This window comes from Electrona antarctica, assembly GCF_951216825.1.
Source record: "Electrona antarctica genome assembly, chromosome: 8".
NCBI classification, from domain to species: Eukaryota; Metazoa; Chordata; class Actinopteri; order Myctophiformes; family Myctophidae; genus Electrona; species Electrona antarctica.
In genome coordinates, this window is record NC_136789.1 from 4,556,535 (window position 1) to 4,577,270 (window position 20,736).

The following is a 20,736-nucleotide window of genomic DNA, read 5'->3' on the forward strand; positions in this document are numbered from 1 at the left end:
AGGTGGGAAACCGGCAGGTTGGCCAGGGCACCTGTTCAGCGGGGATAGCATGTAGCATGCATTACACGCTTGCAGTGTACCTCCTCACAAACAGTGAAAAGAAGCAGATGGCAACTCCATGTGCATTGGAGAACACATGGTGGTTATCTGCATTCTCCCCAAGACCAAACCGTATAGGCTGCAGGGTTCAGCACTGACAGGGACTACTGGGGGGGACTGGGAATAATTGTCATAACAGTGAGCAGATATCCTCTGTGTGTGTGACTGTGTGTGTGTGTGTGTGTGTGTGTGACTGTGTGTGTGTGTGTGTGTGTGTGTGTGTGTGTGTGTGTGTGTGTGTGTGTGTGTGTGTGTGTGTGCGTGTGTGCGTGTGTGTGTGTGTGTGTGTGTGTGTGTGTGTGTGTGTGTGTGTGCGTGTGTGTGTGTGTGTTTCCGTTTCTAGCATGTTTGTATTTCAGTATATTTATGTTAAATGAAAACATTGAAACTATATTTAGCAATGCAGCTTTGAAACAGCGTGCTCAAGCACCAGACATCATTAAAACCCACACGTCCAGAGACTCCAGACTTAAGCATTCCCTATTAATGTTCCTATTGCTTATGTCTATTCTTCGAGTGGTATATATCCTGTTAATTTCCTATCTGGATGAGGGTTTCCTCCCCAGGGCTTGCATTGGAGCGGAGGCCATGGGAAGCCTACACGACGGTCATTGCTCTATGCATGGTAAACATTTCACAAGATTAAACATTTCTCTGTTTAAGGCGCTGTGTGACCATGAGTGTGGAAACTATCAAAACAAATGTTGCAGTAGCTGGAGGATATCAAAATGATATAGCGATGGTATATCACACAAACAATACCAAAAGAAGTAATGGTTTGACCATCTTGATCCCTGCATGTCATGAGAGCGTGCAAGGGTTGGCTGGCTGGCTAACATTAACGACCAGTGTTTTGTGCTACACACTCACCTACTGTTTATCAAATGTCTCACAACTCTGGCCATCAGTATTATTACTTTTGGCTCAGCAATCATTTCGTCACAACAGTGTGGTACAGCGACTGAAACACCGCTCCTGCTGCTCCGATTCTATTGCTGATCTCCTGCTCCGTCCTCCCCTCACTCATGAACAAGACCCCGAGATACTTAAACAATTTCACCTGAGGCAAAGTCTCATTTGCCTACCCGGACTGCACAATCCATCAGTTTCCTGCTAAGAACCATGGCCTCAAATTTGGAGATGCTGATCATCCCAGCTGCCATACACTCGACTGCGAACCGATCCAGTGAGAGCTGAAGGTCTCGGGCCGATGGTGCCATCAGGACCACATCATCTGCAAAAAGCAGTGAAGCAACCCTTAGCTCACCGAACTGTACACCCTCTGTACACCCTCTGTACACCCTCTCCACCATGACTTGAACTGTACACCCTCTCCACCATGACTGTACACCCTCTCCACCATGACTTGAACTGTACACCCTCTCCACCATAACTGTACACCCTCTCCACCATGACTAACTGTACACCCTCTGTACACCCTCTCCACCATGACTTGAACTGTACACCCTCTCCACCATAACTGTACACCCTCTCCACCATGACTAACTGTACACCCTCTCCACCATGACTTCACCTTGAGATCCTGTCCATGAAAATCACAAACAGAATAGGTGAAAAGGCACAGCCCTGGCGGAGGTCAAGCCCCACCGGAAACGAATCCGACTTACTCCCGAGCACACGGACACAGCTCTCTTACTCCCGAGCACACGGACACAGCTCTCGCTTTGGGTGAGACTGGATGGCCCTCAACAAGATCCCCCTCACCCCATACTCCCGCAGCACCTCCCGGGGGACCCGGTCATATGCCTTCTCCAAATCCACAAAACACATGTAGGCCGGATATGCATACTCCCAGGCCTTCTTCAGGATCCCTGCGAGAGTAAAGAGCACCTACAGTACTTTGTCGCAGATGCAGATCCTGCCCACTATCTGACATGCAAGATTAGAAGGAGAGGTGAAGCTGATTTAGCCCTCCCAGATGTTGCTAATCTACAAAGAGAGCGCTCAGCGCAGATTACTAGTTGAAACCAGCAGAATACTATACAGCAAGGTAACGGAAACCGCTAGGCAAGAGGGCTCGGCAAGAGGTTAATTACTTATTTGGTTGATAGAGAACGATTTTGCCTGTGTTTACAGTTTTTTTATGGCTCTTTAACTTGTAAGATTATGAACATAAAAGGTAGTACTGCTTAATTAATTCCTAAAAGGTGTAAAATGCAGACACCAAAGGCACTCCGCCTTTGGTGAAAAGGTCAGGGAAAGACCCTGACGAAGACCTTCTAGGTCGAAACACCTTGGTCATATTTCTTGTTGCCTTGCTTATAAATAAATCCATATATATGTGTGCCTTGGAATCTTTTGCATATTTTTGCAAGTCTGCATTTTACACCTTTTGGGAATTAAGCAGTATCAAAGCAGATACTTTGAAAAATATATATTTTATAAATCGAGCAGAGGAAGGGAATGAGGCATTACCCCAGGTGAAGGAGTTCAAGTATCTCGGGGTCTTGTTCACGAGTGAGGGGAGGACGGAGAAGGAGATCAGCCGGAGAATCGGAGCGGCAGGGGCGGTATTGCAGTCGCTGTATCGCACTGTTGTGACGAAAAGAGAGTTGAGCCAGAAGGCAAAGCTCTCTGTCTACCGAGCAATCTTCGTTCCTACTCTCACCTATGGTCATGAAGTGTGGGTCATGACCGAAAGAATAAGGTCGCGAATACAAGCGCCCGAAATGAGTTTTCTTCGACGGGTGGCTGGCATCTCCCTTAGAGATAGGGTGAGAAGTTCAGTCACACGAGAGAGACTCGGAGTAGAACCGCTGCTCCTTCGCCTGGAAAGAAGTCAGCTGAGGTGGTTCGGGCATCTGGTTAGGATGCCTCGCGGGCGCCTCCCTAGAGAGGTCCTCGACGCACGTCCCACTGGGAGGAGACCCCGGGGCAGACCAAGGCGCAGTTGGAGGAAATACATCGACTCACTGGCCTTGGAACGTCTCGGAATCCCCCAGGAGGAAGTCACTAATGTTGCTGTGAGAGGGAAGTCTGGAGCACTCTGGTGGAGCTGTTGCCCCTGCGACCCGACTACGGATAAGCGGTTGAAGATGGATGGATGGATGGAGCAGAGGACATTCAGGTTCTGGCTGAGGAATTACATCTACTTATTTATTTCCTATCTTACTAAGAATTCTCTGCTTGTTCCAAGTGAAGACTATGTCACTTGCTGAAAATAAAATTTCAGATTAAATCAGTTATTTTCGGGAAGAGAGGCTTAAGAGGGGTGCTTAATCAGAAGAGACATTAGTATCACAGACAAGCATGTTAGAGCTCTGTTAGATTGTATGAAAGGGATGGAATTCCCACCTGAGCTTGCTATTGGCTCGGTTGTAGCGACTGCTGAGGGAGACAGGGATTTTGATCACAGACTCCAAGGAAGGGCTCTTTCTCATAAGGCTATTAGGTTTCAAATCTTCTCCACAGCCCGACATCATATCTGGGAAACCGTGAGAGCGAGTGAAGAAAAACATAGTGGGAAATGTTAAGTGTTAGCTGGAACGAACAGTGAGTCAGAAACAAGCACTTTCTAAAGAAGGGATGTTGTTTACATAGAGATCTAAATGTCATGACAGAAGCACAAGTTTCACACATAAGTATTATGGAGAACAGTTACAATCACACTGTGGGTCAGCCACAGTAAATTATACAGAGATACTTGTTGATACTTTCTTTAGGCAATTTCATACTAGCCGTGGAAAATCCTAAATAGTGCATATTTCTACATTAACACAATGTGCATGAGTTATCATTCAGTTTCCAGACACTTGAGCTTGCCTCATTGGTCAAAGTACAGTAGAACTCAGTAGCACAGTAATTGTGTTTATTAGTCACGTTCATGGCAGCTTGCAAGGCTTACCATTTACATCATGAGAGTGATAGCAAAATGATATGGACAGCATAAATACATGTAATACAGCAGCGTGAACTCTGTGTTTGACATACCGGGATGAGCGAATTCCCCATGGTTGATCCTCTTCTCCAACGTCTTTGAGAGTGGTTTAATGTACGAATGTCTCTACATACAAGGACATGGACCAGAATCAGGGTTATTACATCAGGACAGAAGTTTATCAGCATTCTCTAAGAAAAAGAAAGAAAGTAAAAAAAGGAGGCATATTGTACCTGTATAGGTGAGACTGCAGCAGCAGGGGCTGTGCGGACTGGGATACCACTTAGAGGACTTCTCTGTGAGGAGAGCATTTGGACCGTGTGGCCTGGTCCGTCTGAAACACCCATACAGTGCATGCATAGGCCTACTATATTAGTTTGTGTGTCACCACCACATGAATGATAAATAGTGTAACTTGATATAGAAAGAGAACGTGACATCACACCATTGAAAGTAATAAGCTTAAAACCTCACAAGATGGTGCCAGCTGGAATATGCCAAGTTAACTGTATTTTCTTTATTTAAACAGGAGAAAATTCCATTGAGATTTTAAAAATATATATATTTTCCCATGGAAGCCCTGGAATTAATGTAATAATAATAATAACTAATAATATCTGATAGCTGATTTTCCGATGACAAACGTTTATCTTTTAATTTTTTCATCCAAAGGGCCTCAACAGTTTTTGTAAGTGTGCAGGCTTTTTCTGATTATGTTGGACTATAATAATAATCTGCACATTTGTTGGAAAATGTGACCAGGATAAACCTTTCCACCGAGCTGATACTGAGCACAGCTCATGAGCAAAACCAGGCCGAAGTCTCTTCATTCCTACAGTGATTCTGTTGATAAAGCTACAGTACAGTACAGTATACAAACCAATACCCTTCAGTTCTGCCTGTGGCCAGTCTAAATAACGCTGTCAATTCCCATCAACAGATGACCATATAGGACTCAGTTGTAGAGGAAGCTAGGAAACATCCCAGCTGGATATCTCTACTCCTTTGTGTCTGTCTGTCTGTCTGTCTGTCTCAGTTGTTTTCACAGTTATGAAATATAGGACAAACAAAGATATTTTTTAGGTATTAAAATTGTCACTTTACTGTCGTGTAGGGACCCCTCCAAAAAACAAAAATCATATGAGGACCCCCTGGGGGTCCCCAACCCACAGGTTTAGAACCTGGACTTGGACTACCTGGGATTTGCCTGTTGTACAAACTATACATGTATAAATGATACAGATGTAAAGTGCACTAAAAGTATATTAACAGTATTAACGAGCATAACTATAGCCAAAGTGTGCATAAACAGTCATCCCCAGTTATGTGGGTAAAAATGAACAGTCAACTAGCACTCGATATGAACCGTATATGAACCCATATCATGTGTATGTTTGTTTTAAATTGATCTGTGCTCACTCTGTCCAACTGTATCAAAGGACGTGATAAGGGATTTCACAGTAGCCTCTGGCTCTAGATCGCCATCTCCGTTAGAGTTTGTCCACTCTGCCTGGGCCGTCTGGGCTATCGGGATGCCACACCAGTGATGAGCTTCGTCCGGGTCAGTTGTTCTCCCCTCGTCACTTTGGGACCTAAGGGACACAATCGAAGTAGTGTGGAAATATACTGGGCAAAGCCGTGTTGTGGCATGCAGGGCACAATGGCAAGTGTGCAAAAATGTGACATGTGCCATTTGTGCCAATGTACATGTTGTATTCCTGAATTGATATTTATCAAAACAAGGTACTAACCATAATACGAGTTTAGAAATCACTCACTATACATTGTGGCTTGAAAAGTGGGGACCGGACAGGTTAATTAATTGACATTAATGTACCGTTAATAGCACTCAATATCAATCTATATTATGTTGAGCTACAGTAACATGTTTGTGTAAAAAACTGTGAATAACTGGGCACATGTTCTAGAATAGATAACCAGGTCTAAATTTGGAACCAATAACACTTAGTGCTTGAAAGAGACTTTGCATCCATATCCCCTATTGTTGACATTGGATTCCAGATCAGCTAGCCTGGAGGAGACCAGTAACTTTATCAGTCGATGAGAAACTTTGTGCTGTGACGTGTTGTGAGCTGGTAGATATGCTATTGTCGGTGCTCGACACCAGCATGCAAATAAGTATAAATCACCCTTAAGGTGCAAAGAGCAAGCACACACACGCACACACACAGAGACACCACAGTTGGACTGGAGTAATTTCATTTATTAATTTGTTCCAATAACAAAAGATTGAACTGGACAAACAGAATTGTGTATTTTGATGATCTGTCATAGGCACAAAACCGATCACAAGTCTCTCCTTGATAAAACACCACTAAATAAATTACAAAAAAACAGTTCCACATTTATTGACAGTAATTGTTGAGCAAATGTGTTGACTGTAGAGTGTAGACACTTCAAATTGACAGTCAGTGACATAGTTAATACCTCATCTTGCCTTACAGTAGGTGGTCTATTAGAAGTTATCCACCTGCCCACCAGGTCACCAGCTTCTGGTCAAATGTTATGGCTTTTCATAAAACCATACAAATGTACAGTAATAACACTGGTAAAAGCTGGAGTGTAGGTGTAACCTGAGATTGGGCAGCCTGTTATATTCTATGCTACCCTGCTTGCTAATCACACCGGATTTGAAACATGCAGACAGTCTACTCTCCATGTCTGCTCATCCTGTTGTACTATACAGTATGTACTATATCAGTATGTACTGTGAGGTCAACATGTCTTTGCTCCAATGTAAGACAGAAAACTCCATATTAGGTGATGAAATTGGTCCTGATTAACTTCATTGTGGTATCAGAGCCACAGACCAAACAGTTCTGTGCCTCAGCAACAATGTATATTGACCCACTCTATGGTCAATGTTGGTCCATGATGGAAATCCTACCCCACCGAAATTATTTAGGAGATGAACTTGCAGCACAGTTTTTTGTTTGTTTTACGATGTCCAAACTCACACTAATGATGGAAATTAGTGTGAGGCAAGGCTATTTGTGGTTGTGGCAGTGATGACAAATTTGGGCAGTGCTCTTAGTACTGAGTGCCAGCTACCTATTGTATATCTATGTTCCCTGTGTAGACTTACATCAGCATTGTTCATTTGTCACATTTGGCAGACAGAATTAGATCTATAAGATGATCTATAAACTGAAGCAGAATATATGAATACATGGCTAATACATGTACAAAATACTGTAGTAGGTGTTAGTGCAGTTGATCTCATTAAGGATTTAATCTGGTTGCTGCTCATATTGAGTTCAATTGTGCCATCTGATGGCTAAACATAGTACTGCATTCATTTCAAATACCCCATTACAGCAGCAGACCAACCCACGGTCTCTAGTAAAAATAAGAAAACTGATTGAAAGAAATGTCTTCACAGATCATGAACACCAAGATTTTATGGCGTCACTTGTCATAACTTAAGTCAGATTTAACATACATAAGTTAAATAGAAAGCAGTTGACCTAAATATTTTAACATGGTAATTTATATGGTAAGTTATATTAATATTTATTTGTGATTCTCTCACTTAGCAAATTCAAATCCTAAAAGGCACAAAAAGTAAAACTATCAAAAAGGATCGTCTCACCAATAACTGTCATCTCTTTGACATAGGCCAAGAAAGTCACACAGAAAAGGTACATTCACAGAAACAGATAAAAAAACATTACACATAATTACACAGAAGGTTCCAAGAATATAAAAACACCAAAGACACATTTGTCACATGAGACTGTGGAGAATGGAGATATATCATACTTCATATACTTGTCTACCAGTCACCCTGACAAAATTTAAATAACTAATGACATTTTGACAAATGGACATAGGACATAGTTGAGTTGGCTTTGAGCTGGTGGGTGGAAATCCTCTACCGGCCTTCCACTGCCGTCTTAGTGTCGAACGTGGCCCCGCTGGTGATCCTGAAAATAAACAGAGGAAGGAACCCAGTGTTAAATTGAAATGAGACCTTATTTTTTTATTTTTTTTACAGAATGATAACATACCATCCCGTTTATGTATTATCAACATTATAGTTGAGCAGCATACCCAGTTAGCCGAGATTCTCCTTTCTGAAAGGACAACTTTGTTTTTTTTTCCAACCAAGGTTCATGTTTTAGGTTGTTATTAAAGTAAAAGATAAGTGTTATTTTTTTTTTCATTTGCTACTTTCTTTCATTTTAACCATTTTAGATATTTTTGACAGGGGGCGGGGGCATTCAAACAAGTGTCTAAATATGTCTTTTGTTTAAAAAATTTACGGCGATTTCTTTATTATTATTTACTATAGTCCGACACTCCGACTCCTACTAGACCCTAGGAAATTACATCTGGCCATAAAAGATCACCAAGATCACAAACTAACCTATTGAGCCTACGACACACAGTATGGCATCCCCCTAGTATCCCCCGTCACATTCAGTAGATCCCGTGATCTTTTGTGGCCAGATGTCATTTCTTGGGGTCTAGTACGACTGTAGTAAATAACAATAAAGAAATCGCAGTACAATCATATTTAGACTCAAATGAGTTAAAAGACTCATCTTTTACTTTCTCAATATCAGAACCAGTTGAAATAGAGTATGGGATTCCTCAAGGAAGTATTTTAGGACCCATCCTCTTGTGCTGCCACTTGGTCACATCATTAGACGCCATAATGTTAATTATCACTGCTATGCAGATGACACCCACTTACACATATCTGTTTCACCAGACGACCCCAATGCTCTGAGTGATCTCACTTCCTGTCTCAATGACATCCATCTTTGGATGTGTAATAACTTTCTAAAACTCAATGAAGGAAAAACTGAGATCCTTCTCACTGGTCCCCAGTCTGAGAGAGAAAAAGTACAGCTAATGCTTGGATCCCTGGCTAGACATGTCAAAACAGAGGTCACAGTCACATACCTGGGTGTGACTTTAGACTCAGACCTACATTTTAATTCTCATTTCAGTAAGATCACAAGAACAGCTTTTTTTTCATTTAAGAAACATGGCTAAAGTAAGACCTTTTTTAAATCAGAGAGATGCAGAAGTACTTGTACATGCTTTTATCCCAAGCCGACTAGATTATTGCAACTCCCTTTTTACAGGACTACCCAAAAAAATCTATAAAAACAATTACAGATAATCCAAGAATGCGGCAGCTAGAATTTTAACAAATACCAGAAGAAGAGATCACATTAGTCCAGTCCTGTCAACACTACATTGGTTACCAGTATCGTTTAGAATAGATTTCAATGCACTTTTATTTGTTTATAAAGCACTTAATAACTTGGCACCTTCGTATATTAAGGATTCCATACATTTTTATGTTCCAACTAGAACACTCAGGTCTTCATCCGCTCTTCTACTAAAATGACCCATAAGAACACCGGTGAGGCCGCTTCCTGGGTCTATGGCCCCAAGTTGTGGAACACACTACCACTGCACCTTAAAAGGGCGACCTCCCTTGCTATTTTTAAGAGCGAGCTGAAAACTTATTTTTTCAACTTGGCATTTGTTTAGATTGATCTTGTGTTCACATTCAATGTTCTGTTACAATTTTCCTTACCATTTTCTCTTTTTGTATTGCTATTTGTATTTGCTAATTTGTCTATATTTGTCTTGTATTGTTTTATGGCATTCGGCTGCTTGTTATTTGTTTTATGTGAAGCACTTTGGGTTGCATTTTATGTATGAAAGGTGCTATTTAAATAAAGTTTATTATATTATTATTAATAACAACCTAAAACATGAACCTTGGCTGAAAAAAAAGCAAAGTTGTCCTTTAACAAAACGGACTTGTTGACAGACTCACTGTTTCCTTTGTACCATGCATATCCCACAGATTAATACATGGTCTAAAGTTCATTTAAATGACTAGTCTGTATACTTCTAAAATTGGTCTGAAGCAGATGAGTTCATTTCAAGTCATGCTGGGCAGAACACCCTCCTGAACAAAAAAAAAGAAAAAACGGTAGGAGAGAGTTGTTCACTAAAAAAACAGCAGGTGGTGCCAAACACAAGCAGGGATATACTACAATCTAACCAGGCAAAGCAACAAGACTCCAGGCACAAAAACAGACATGGGAGCCCCCAACAGGCACAGTCCAGTCAGCCAGTCCATCAGACAGGCATACAGAGAGAGAAACAAAGTCATTATGAAGCAGCAAAGAGGAAGTAAACCAAAGATGAAAGGCCATTCAGCAGCAGCAGAGAGAGAGAGAGATGTTAGGTTGGCTGAAAGTGGTCTGACAGGACAGGGAACTCACCTGGTCTTGACATAAGGAGGCTTGTCAGAGGGACATCTTTGAATGAGTCATCTGAGGGAGCTGCTGCAGGAGGGGAGGGGAGCCGACATAGCATAGCGGCTAATCCCAGAGAAAATGGGCTAGTTTATCTACTGTCTACTATACACTGACAGAACATTCTGTAGCTTAGAATGTCGATAACAGACCGATTACAATTACATTTTCTACCAAACATAAATGTTCTTTTGTTAGATCAAATTAAAATGGCCCTTGAGGTTTTTGAGTTGATATGACCGTTTTTGTTTTATAAAGTTAATTTACTTCATTTGTTTTTGCTTTTATATATATATATATATTTTTTACGAGTGGACAGAAATATATTATAGTAAAATACAGCAATAGTAGCAAATCCAGGCTGACTTTGCCACATGGGGATTTGACCTGACATGATAATGAGAAGGGACAACACTGTCAGAAATACTACAGCATGCACACGCTCACATATAGTACATGTACACACACAGACACACTATCAATACACCAGTCACATCACTGGAAGGCTACAGTGCAAGAGCAGCAATACTGCCTCACAGATGAATTTAGCCGCTTTTAAACGGCTCCTACAGTTAGAGGAATGAGCAGTGAATGCAAAGTAGTACACGGCACGTATTGTTGTATTGTACACCACTTAGATTGAGGCAGCACAAGAATGAGAACACCTACTAAAACTTTCCCCCGCAGAAAGAGTACCCGATATTTGTGCAGTGTGAGGGTTGAGCGTTACGACAGGTGGTCAGTGTGGAAGAGATAAAGACAAAGAGAGAGACGGAGGAAGGCAGCAGCTCAGAGGACCAAAGTAAACAGAGGGAGAGACTGCAGGAGACTGCTAACCTACCAACAGAGCTTGCCAAGTCCCAGAACACTAAACTCTCTTGTCTTGAGGATTCATTAAGCCATAAAACTCACAGATTTGGACTATAACAGATAATATCGTTAAGACTATAAATGTGGCTGTATTATACAGTACAATTCAGCACATCCTCGTAAACAACAAATGGGTCTCAAGAATTAAAATTTAGAAACTAAAGCCTCTTAAAGTGAGGGTGGAATGGTTGCCTTCAGGAACTGTTGTGGAAAAATGTACTACACACTTCACTGACTGCATTGTGAATAAATAAAGATGCAGAATGAAGGGGATATGGCAAGGCTCTGACAGGTATCTCATGTCCAGACTGTGTTAGGAAGAGTAAGGGGGACTGCAGCCCATAGCTGAGAGGGGATGCCAGGGAGGAGAGGAGGGTGGGTTTGTGGGGGCCAAAAAACAAATAAATAATTCAATGAAGACTACAATAGAGCTGGTACCTGACTCCCTGCAATGCCTCAAGGTCAGAGGAGAGCTTGGCATTGCGATCCTGCTCCTCCTGGAGATGCCTCCTGATGGCTCGCAGCTCCTGCTGGGCCTCCACCTTGATGTCATTGGCCACCACCACAGCCGTCTGGAGGTCCGCCTGGAAGCGACGCCATTCTTCCTTTTCATCCTGGGTGCACACAGACATGTATATTGGTTACTTAGAAGCTTAGATTTGACTACATTTTCTATTTGAGCACATAATAAGCAAAAAAATAAATAAACACAACTTAACTTAAACCATCTAAATCCCAATCAAACATTTTCCCCCAGTGGGTCCTGACATGGCCCCTGGGGCACACATGTGGTTTGACTATTGTCATGTCCTGAACAGTGTTTGTGCCAAGATTTGTGCGGATAAGGTAATACATTTATTGATCTTGCAAGGGACATTCAGGCACCAAAGGCAGCACAGCAGTTAAGATAAAGCACTGTAAATACAGCAGTAAAAGTACATCACATAATTGGCAAAAAATACAACATACAACACTATACACCCTCAGCAATGCTTGCATAGTGCAGAACAAGAGAACGCACAGTAAGTAATTATGTCAGATAGTGTCCGTACTGTAGTCTTCAGAGACATTTCTGTAGGCTATTGAACGAGTGACAACGTTGTGCCTGTGACCCCCGGGGGGCCCTGATGTGGCTTTCGTATTCTGGAGGTTACGTTTGTGATGTTTGTGATGTACTTGTGTAACCTCTTGTGTGCTATCTTCCACACTTCCCCTCCTTGCTGAACAGGCGCCCCAACCCACCAGTAGGAGTCGCAGTAGTACAGTGAGAAGGACACAATCCCCTACTGGCTTCCCACCTGCCAACACTGCAGAGCGCAAGGCTAAACCATATGTATCCAGAATCAGCTTTATTGTCACCGATTTTGCGACGTGTCTTCAGCCTGTGATGTGATGATCACTGCGGCACCACTTGCTGCCAAATTAAGTAAGGTAATCACTTATGTTGAAGTGATTGCTTTACCAATAGATCATTCTTACCTTAAATTGTTTATTCTGAACCTTCAGTTGTCTCTCCACATCAGATTTCTGGTGTTCCAACTTTTTCACGTGGTCTGCAATGACAACGAACATCTATGATAAACAGCTTATTTGCCTTAAACTCTAGTGGGATTGGCACTATTCAGATACAATACAGCAAGTCATGTTGAAGATACAGTGGAAATACAACAGCCACATGGCAGTCTCTTGTAAAAGTGTTGCTTCTAAATTCTTGGCTGCAACATATATTTTCCCTGAGTATTTCTCATTAATGAAATTGTCGTGACATCAGTCACACATCCAACTCCATGTCATAAATCGACAAAATCTGTCATGACTATCCATGGAAATATCATTCATCCTGTCAACAACTATAACCAAACTGCATTAACAGGGAATGGGAGACAACCTGTATCATACAGAAATATGCAGTCAGAACCAAGTGCCTGTGTCTGCTGAAGGGGAAGATGTGTGTCCTTTAGGCATTAAGGCTGCTATGCTAGTGGGAGTGAGAGATGTTCTCCATCTGCTATTATTTAAAATTATATTAGTCCCTATCCAGGGATGCTTGCACCAAAACTATGAGTAAACTTGAGCTTTTGGACCACAACTGACAATACAGATCCCATACGCTAATAAACTTTAAATTTGGGAAAGTTTAAAATCAGCTTCAATCATTTTCAGATTGAACACACTGAGGAGATAATAGATGAGAACGGCAACTGTGTAAAAGTCCTAATGATCATGATCTAATGCAGAGAGTCTCTACAGCGGTGGTGGGACCGTCATATGTACAGCATTCCTATTAACTATCTTTTTTGACCAATCCCATCACTCGTTTCATTCATGGAGAATGTAAACCGTTTTGTAAAGCGGCAACGTCATTTTCTTGGGCGGTACTTCTACCAAATTCCAGTACTTTAGATAGTTACATTTGTATTACTAGGATGAGCTAGGGGCTAGGCGGACCCCCGACAGAGGCGCCCCATGTGAATCAGAGTTGAGTCACAAGGGGCAGCGACTCAGCGCCGGTCGAGTTATGTCCTGATACACACACACACACACACACACACACACACACACACACACACACACACACACACACACACACACACACACACACACACACACACACACACACACACACACACACACACACACACACACACACACACACACACACACACACACACACACACACACACACACACACACACACACACACACACAGAGGGTTGGGTAAACCTACTCTCCATGTCCAGGACGGTCTGGTTGGTGTGGAGGTTAATGGCCCTCTGCTGTTCCACCTGGTCCTCCAGCTCAAAGATGGTCTCCTTCAGCTCCTTCAGCTTGTTCTCCGCCTGGACTCCCACCTCCTCCACGATGTTCACCCTGACACTCAGCTCCTGCTCCCTCCTCTCCGCTCGCTCCTGGACCTGTTGGCACTTGGCTTCCACCTGTGCACAAAAGAAGGAAACGTTTAGAACATTTTCCTTCCGTCTTAGACACAGACAGGGTTCATATTTTGATAAGGTATCTCATACAATGGCTTGTATCAGTAAAACATAAGCTATACTTGGTTACTTGGGTATCACTGGGGTAGGGTGGGAACTGTGAATTGTTTCTGAGTAGAATTAACTCTTAGGGTGCCAAGTACGAAATCCAGAAGGAGCGTGTGCATTCTCCGACAGCGGCAATCAGACTGCCGTCTGCCGGGGGGAGGTGTGGCACCTGCCGGGGATGGTGGGGGGATTATGACACTCCACCGCCACTCTGTTCCGTGGCAGTGTCGGTCCGTGCCACAACTGCCGAGACATGCGCTGCCGGTTAAACGTCACCCGTGTCTTCCCTGTGAGGCTAGGGCCTGAGGTAGGGTGTCAGCGTCGCTGGTTAAAACTCACCTGTGGCTCCCGACATGTGCATGCACTGCCGGTTAAAAATCAACCGTGGCTTCCCTGTGAGGTTAGGGTAAGGGTTGGGGTTTGGGTATAGGCAGGGTGTCGTGTCGGACTGATGCCGCAGAGAAAAACTGCTGTGGGTGTTGTCTGCAATCGGCTCCGACTCCGCGGCATCAGCCGCTGCCGGAAAATGCACTCTCTCTCCCTCACAAGATTTTCTGTCTTTTTCTTCCAAGGCTCTGAGGGTCCTATTTTCGCGGATGCCTTAACCCTTATCCTTTTTTAACAAATGCAGAAACAAACTGAGAAAGGTAAACAGATTAAGCCTTTTTTACTATTTAAAAAAAACATTTTTAAATAGTTAAATAGTTGTAGATCGGCTATTTGAAGTATTTTAAATAGTTTTTCAAAATAGTAAAAAAACTGCAAAGAATTTAGGGATATGGTAGATATTGGGTGAACTGAGCTAGTCTTCTTCCCAGGTAAGTCTTGGCCCGTGTAGGATCTATTTCCATAGACAACTCTATGGAAATTGTGTCTATGAAAATAACCTTGACTACTGTAACTCCCTCCTTACTGGCCTCCCAGCATGCTCACTTAAGCCCTTCCAAATTATCCAGAATGCCACAGCACGCCTGGTCTTCAACCAGCCAACATTTTAACATGTCTCCCCCTTTCCTGCTCCCCACTGGCTCTCGGTTGCTGCCTGCACCGAGTACAAAACACTATTACAAGCAGCTTGCTTAGCATTGACGAGTTATTATGCTGGCAGTGGCAACGCATAGTTTTGCGAAGCGTCGGTCGCAGGTTTCAGCACCCATTTATTGGTCTAACATCGCCGATCGTCTCCCTCTCCCCTATTTTATTCACAACAAAATATGAAATGGCCATGGTTGTGTAAATTAGGACTGTATTATTTGTATTTGATTTTTTTTAAGTGTTTACGGGCTTTTTGATAGTGTACACTAGTAACTGAGAGATGGGGAGTGACACGCAGCAAAGGTCGTTGGGATCGGCAGTCGAACCCACAACACGACTGGATTGGCAGCCTAGATGCCCGGACCGCTAGGCTGGCTCGGGCCAAAAATCTGTATTTCTTACACTTTCCATACTATAAAAGTAGTATAATAGTAGTAATAGTAATAGAGTCATTTGTTCCCCAAAATCTTCCACACTTTACCAGACTGAGTAGGAGTCCTGCTGTCTCAATAAAGCATCTTCTATTAATGAACTATTAATACAATAGAGCAGGCAACCCATTGATATCAGCTGTAAACAGGAAGTGTATTTTTACATGATGACGTTACATCATATCTGTAACACAGACATGATAAACAACAGGTCATTGTGTAAGATGAAGATGACTCATGGAATTCAGAGTCTGGACCACGTCTGACCCTGTCGGACTACAGTAACTCGAGATGACACTACTTTAGTCCATATAGGCAGCATAAGGCAGATCTCTATGAGCGTGACATACCAAAAGTAATCCAGATGCACTGCACACAATATGACTAACAGTGGCAGTGAGGTTATGGAACGGCTTCCCCCTCACACCCATGTGGCAGAGGCCAACAGGCTGAGTCAGAGATCATGCTATTGCATGGACCATCCATCAGCATGGACACCAACAATGATGACATCATACAGCTGATGAGGACACACCCCACTGACCGCGGAAGTGACCCCAAATCCCACACTGCCTCAGTGCTGCCCACATTTGTGGCAACGAAGGGGAAATCCACTGCCACTGAGCCCTCAAACACACGGATGACATGAGTTCATGTGCTATGGTGGTGGCCTGGTGGGGGAAACTGACTAGCACCAGTTCATGTGCTATGGTGGTGGCCTGGTGGGGGAAACTGACTAGCACCAGTTCATGTGCTATGGTGGTGGCCTGGTCGGGGAAACTGACTAGCACCAGTTCATGTGCTATGGTGGTGGCCTGGTCGGGGAAACTGACTAGCACCAGTTCATGTGCTATGGTGGTGGCCTGGTGGGGGAAACTGACTAGCACCAGTTCATGTGTTATGGTGGTGGCCTGGTGGGGGAAACTGACTAGCACCAGTTCATGTGCTATGGTGGTGGCCTGGTGGGGGAAACTGACTAGCACCAGTTCATGTGCTATGGTGGTGGCCTGGTGGGGGAAACTGACTAGCACCAGTTCATGTGCTATGGTGGTGGCCTGGTGGGGGAAACTGACTAGCACCAGTTCATGTGCTATGGTGGTGGCCTGGTGGGGGAAACTGACTAGCACCAGTTCATGTGCTATGGTGGTGGCCTGGTGGGGGAAACTGACTAGCACCAGCCGCAAACCACAGACTGTCACCTTCAAACCGCTGTAGCACATAGCATTGTTTTATTCATTAACCACTTTCAACCTTGCGTATTTTAACAATGTCATACGACAAAAGTGTATATGGGGGTCAAGTTAAATATGCAATGTTCGGAAATGTAGTCTCATAGCAGTCTGCTTGAAATTAATTTTGAAATTCTTTGAAGATTTTTGTCCAAACGTCCAAAATAGAGATGCCAGGTTTAAAACTGGTTAAAGTTGTTTATTTTTCTAGTAAATGTATTGCAGATGTTAATGTTTACGGCAACTAAGTAAAATCCTCATCATAATAATCATTGTTATCACCACCACAAACAATGCATCAACGTGGAACAACTAAGCTGTCTGACTGCAATGAGTCACATATTGTAGGACATACACCGTAAACGGGTTTGCAACTTTGCAAACAACACAACAAACTGGAAACTGCAAAAAACAACCTCTGACTTGCAAAGGCCAATGAAAAGTACAGTTCCTAATCAGACAGTCAACACTAACTTAATTCATCAGCACACATACAGTATAGGAATAAATCTTGTAACGTCTGAATCCCACAAGGGACTGAATTTTGAGAGACAATACTGTCAATACATTATGAATGGCACAGTTTCACCTCCACCTACCTTGGATATGGTGTCTCGGGCATGCTGTGTCTCAGCCCGCGCCTCTAGCAGCTCCTGTCTCAGCTCAGAGAGCTCCACCTCCAGCCTGTCTCTGTCTGTGTGGGCCATCTTCAGCAGACCTTGCAGCTCAGTGCTATCACTGGTGCTCTGCATGGCCTTCAGCTCAGACAACTTCTGCCTCTCTATGTCCAGCTGGGCCTTCAGCCTGCTGTTCTCCAGTTTCAGACCGTCTGCCATGGCCTTGTATTCCTCCGTGGCGCGCGCCGCCACTCCCTCGGCCTCCAGTTCCCTGTCCAGCTGAGCATGCAGGCTGTCCTTCTCCTCCCTTAGGCAGCACACCTGGACCTGGGCCTGCTGGTGCTCCTGCTCCAAAGCCCTCAGACCGCCTGTCAGCTGCTGCTGGATGTCCACCAGCTTCTCCCGCTCGAAGCGGGAGCTTTCAACCAGCTCAACATACCTCTGCTCCAGCTCGGCCAGGCGGGGCCCCTGACCCACCAGCTCCTCCTCTCTGTGGGCATGGGCCTGCGCCTGCTCCTGGAGCCGATTGGCCAGCGTCTCATTCTTCTGGGCCATCAAGTCGATCCGCTCCCTCTGCTGCTGCAGGGAGGTTTGCAGGTGACGCTTCTCCTCGACCAACCGCGTGCTCTCTGCCGTCAGCTCCTGCACCACCTGCTGCTGCTCAGCTAGCTCCTGCAGGGTGGCCTGAAGCTCCTCGGAGGTGCTGTGGTGGCTCTCCTCCATCTTGTGGATCTGCTTAGTCAGGCTCTCCACCGACACGTCGCGGCCCTCCACACCTCCTCCCAGGCCCGCGATGCCCTCACCGCACACGCTGCTACTGACCGAGGTGGAGCGCGATGGGATCTTTTCAAACTCTGAGGAGTCGGGTGAAGGGCTGGAGGTTTTGAGGGGACTGGCGGAGGAAGGGGGGCTGTGGTCTTGTTGAGCTGCAGAGGGAAAGCTGAGGTCCGATGGCAGACCATTGACCAGAAACGTAGTGCTGCTGGTGGACAGGGGAGAAGCCTCCAAGCACAGCAGTTTCTCCTTCAGGGTCTGGTTTTCCTCCCGGAGAGCTGCCAGCTCCCTCTGAAACTTTCCGTTCTTCTCTCTCAGCTCTCCGACAAGCACCAGTGCCTCGGCCACCTGACCCTGGCCTTGCTCTGGCAGGGCCTCCTGGCACACAGCGTTGATTGGCGAAGAGGACGCAGAAGAGGCGGAGGAGGTTTTCCCCTTGCAGCGCTGCAGCTCCATCCTCAGATTGCTGATCTGCAAGTCTTTGACTTTGGCTTCAGCCAGTAGCTCTTTGACCTGGCTCTCCAGCAGCCCATGGTCCGTGACACCCTCTGTGTCCACCCGCGTCTTGGCTGTGCTGCGCTGCTGCTTGGCCAGGGTGGAGAGGCTGGAGGTGCTGGAACTAGGAACCATTTTTTTTGCCGTGGAGGTCCGCAGCTCGTACCTCAGTGAGACGCGGTCTCTAGCGATGGTGGGAGGGAGCTCCTTGGGAGCAGGGATCCCAGACTTCTTGGCTGCATGGGCACCTGCTGCAACATACAGACCACAACACATGTTCAGCATATACAGTGGGGGATACATTTTCATCCCTTAAAATTCATACAGAAGCACATAATTAACACACTGGCAATGACCTGCATTTTCTTAAAGCCGGTGAGGTTGAAATGTATGCCATGTTAAAGGGTTAAGTGATGGTTGTTGGAACTTGGAAGGTGATTTTTCAGAGTAATAATGTTTAACCAGTTCATGATACAATTTAACGGCTTAATGCTTAACTATAATCAAGAATTTGGTGAATATACCAATAATTCTCAGAGTTATGGGGGTCCTTGAAATTAAAAGGTTTGAGAACCACTGTACACTAAATGAAATAGAGCCTTAATTAGTATCATTGGTAACACCTGTGAAGGAAGGTTTTTTTGGCTTTACTGCCTTTTTTGATAGATACAATTGACTGGAAAAAGAGGGGAGGGACAGGGGGGGAGACATGTCACATGCAGCAAAGGTTGCCATGAACACACAACACACTGTCAGGCCAGAGCCTATAGGGCTCCATTTTTGTCTCATCTTTCTAAAGCCACTATTTGGGGTTTTAGGAGTGGGGAAAGGGTGTTCCCCCACTAAAGTTGGTATTTTGGTTACCTGTCTAAATCACCTCCGTTACCCGTTATATTGCATAGGTGTGGTTTGGGCGTTGCAATTATTAAACCATATTTAACCAATCACCAGTCTTGGCTTTAAGAGATCCCTTTAATAGATCCCTTAACCATCGCCCGTTAGTGCTATATTGCTTCATAGCCGCTGCCGCTGCACCCCCCCCCCCCCCCCCCCCCCCACCATCCCCTCGTGCCGTTCTTTTTTTTCCTCCACACGCACATAGCCAATAACACTCGTCTTTTCATTGAGTCACAACTCGCTCAAATCTTGCGCGTGCGTGTAGATCGTCTCTATGGAACAGTATGAAGCGAAAAGGAAAGTTCGGCAAGTCGGATTAAACCATTTGCTGCGCTGGTGATGAACTGAAGAGCAGGCTGGCACAAATAACTTATTTGACTATACAATTATATAAACACAATGGACACAAGGAAGTGGCCAGCACTCACTTCAGCTGATTATAGGAAAATAACAAAGAGATGCAATATGAATATTGGACATCTCCATTGAAGCGCGCGGTGGCCGCTCTTTACCAAACTAATTTGGTACGGCTAACGGGTGCTTTTAAATGCCACTATCGCTTTCCCAAATGTGTGTGACCAAAATAGCAATTTAGGGGAAAGCGTGCCAACACGCCCATGACCACACCTCTCCAGGCGCAAATACCGGTGTCGGCAAAGAAGATAGCGGGTGATGCTGGACGAAAATACCATTAAGGGACAGAGAAAGCTCCTATATTCGTAATGTTCGGGCAGCGGCTGAATTGCGGGCCGCGCTGCGGGTAAAGGCTGCGACAAAATTGGAGCCCCCTGTGCCATGTGGCATGCGCCTGGACCACTAGGCCAGCGGGCGCCCAGTAGGAAGAGTTATTACCAACATGGCTGCTGTGCATAGAGCCTATTGGCAATGAGATGAGATGAGATATACTTTATTAATCCCCGAGGGGAAATTGAAGCGTTACAACAGGATAATGTGGCACATAAATAAAGCTAAAACTACTGGACAAACAGAAAAAACAACAGACACAACAAGTGGACATAACATAACCACACAAGACCAG

At 44.5% G+C, this 20,736-nt stretch overlaps 1 protein-coding gene across 7 annotated transcripts in view; it reads right to left on the bottom strand.

Annotated features, from left to right (window-relative positions):
* Nucleotides 1-20,736, bottom strand: part of specc1 (sperm antigen with calponin homology and coiled-coil domains 1) — a 99,057-nt gene that overhangs the window by 27,933 nt on the left and 50,388 nt on the right. For 5 of the 7 annotated variants that reach the window (XM_079508288.1, XM_079508287.1, XM_079508290.1 and 2 more), the window contains 8 exons: nucleotides 17,514-19,051; nucleotides 13,907-14,114; nucleotides 12,658-12,731; nucleotides 11,617-11,792; nucleotides 5,417-5,589; nucleotides 4,231-4,331; nucleotides 4,051-4,123; nucleotides 3,415-3,544 (listed from right to left, as the gene is read on the bottom strand). In XM_079508288.1, coding sequence (XP_079364414.1) covers nucleotides 3,415-3,544; nucleotides 4,051-4,123; nucleotides 4,231-4,331; nucleotides 5,417-5,589; nucleotides 11,617-11,792; nucleotides 12,658-12,731; nucleotides 13,907-14,114; nucleotides 17,514-19,051 — 2,473 coding nt within the window. The remainder of the gene's footprint in view (nucleotides 1-3,414; nucleotides 3,545-4,050; nucleotides 4,124-4,230; nucleotides 4,332-5,416; nucleotides 5,590-11,616; nucleotides 11,793-12,657; nucleotides 12,732-13,906; nucleotides 14,115-17,513; nucleotides 19,052-20,736) is intronic. The other 2 variants (XM_079508291.1, XM_079508293.1) reach the window with 1 other exon arrangement.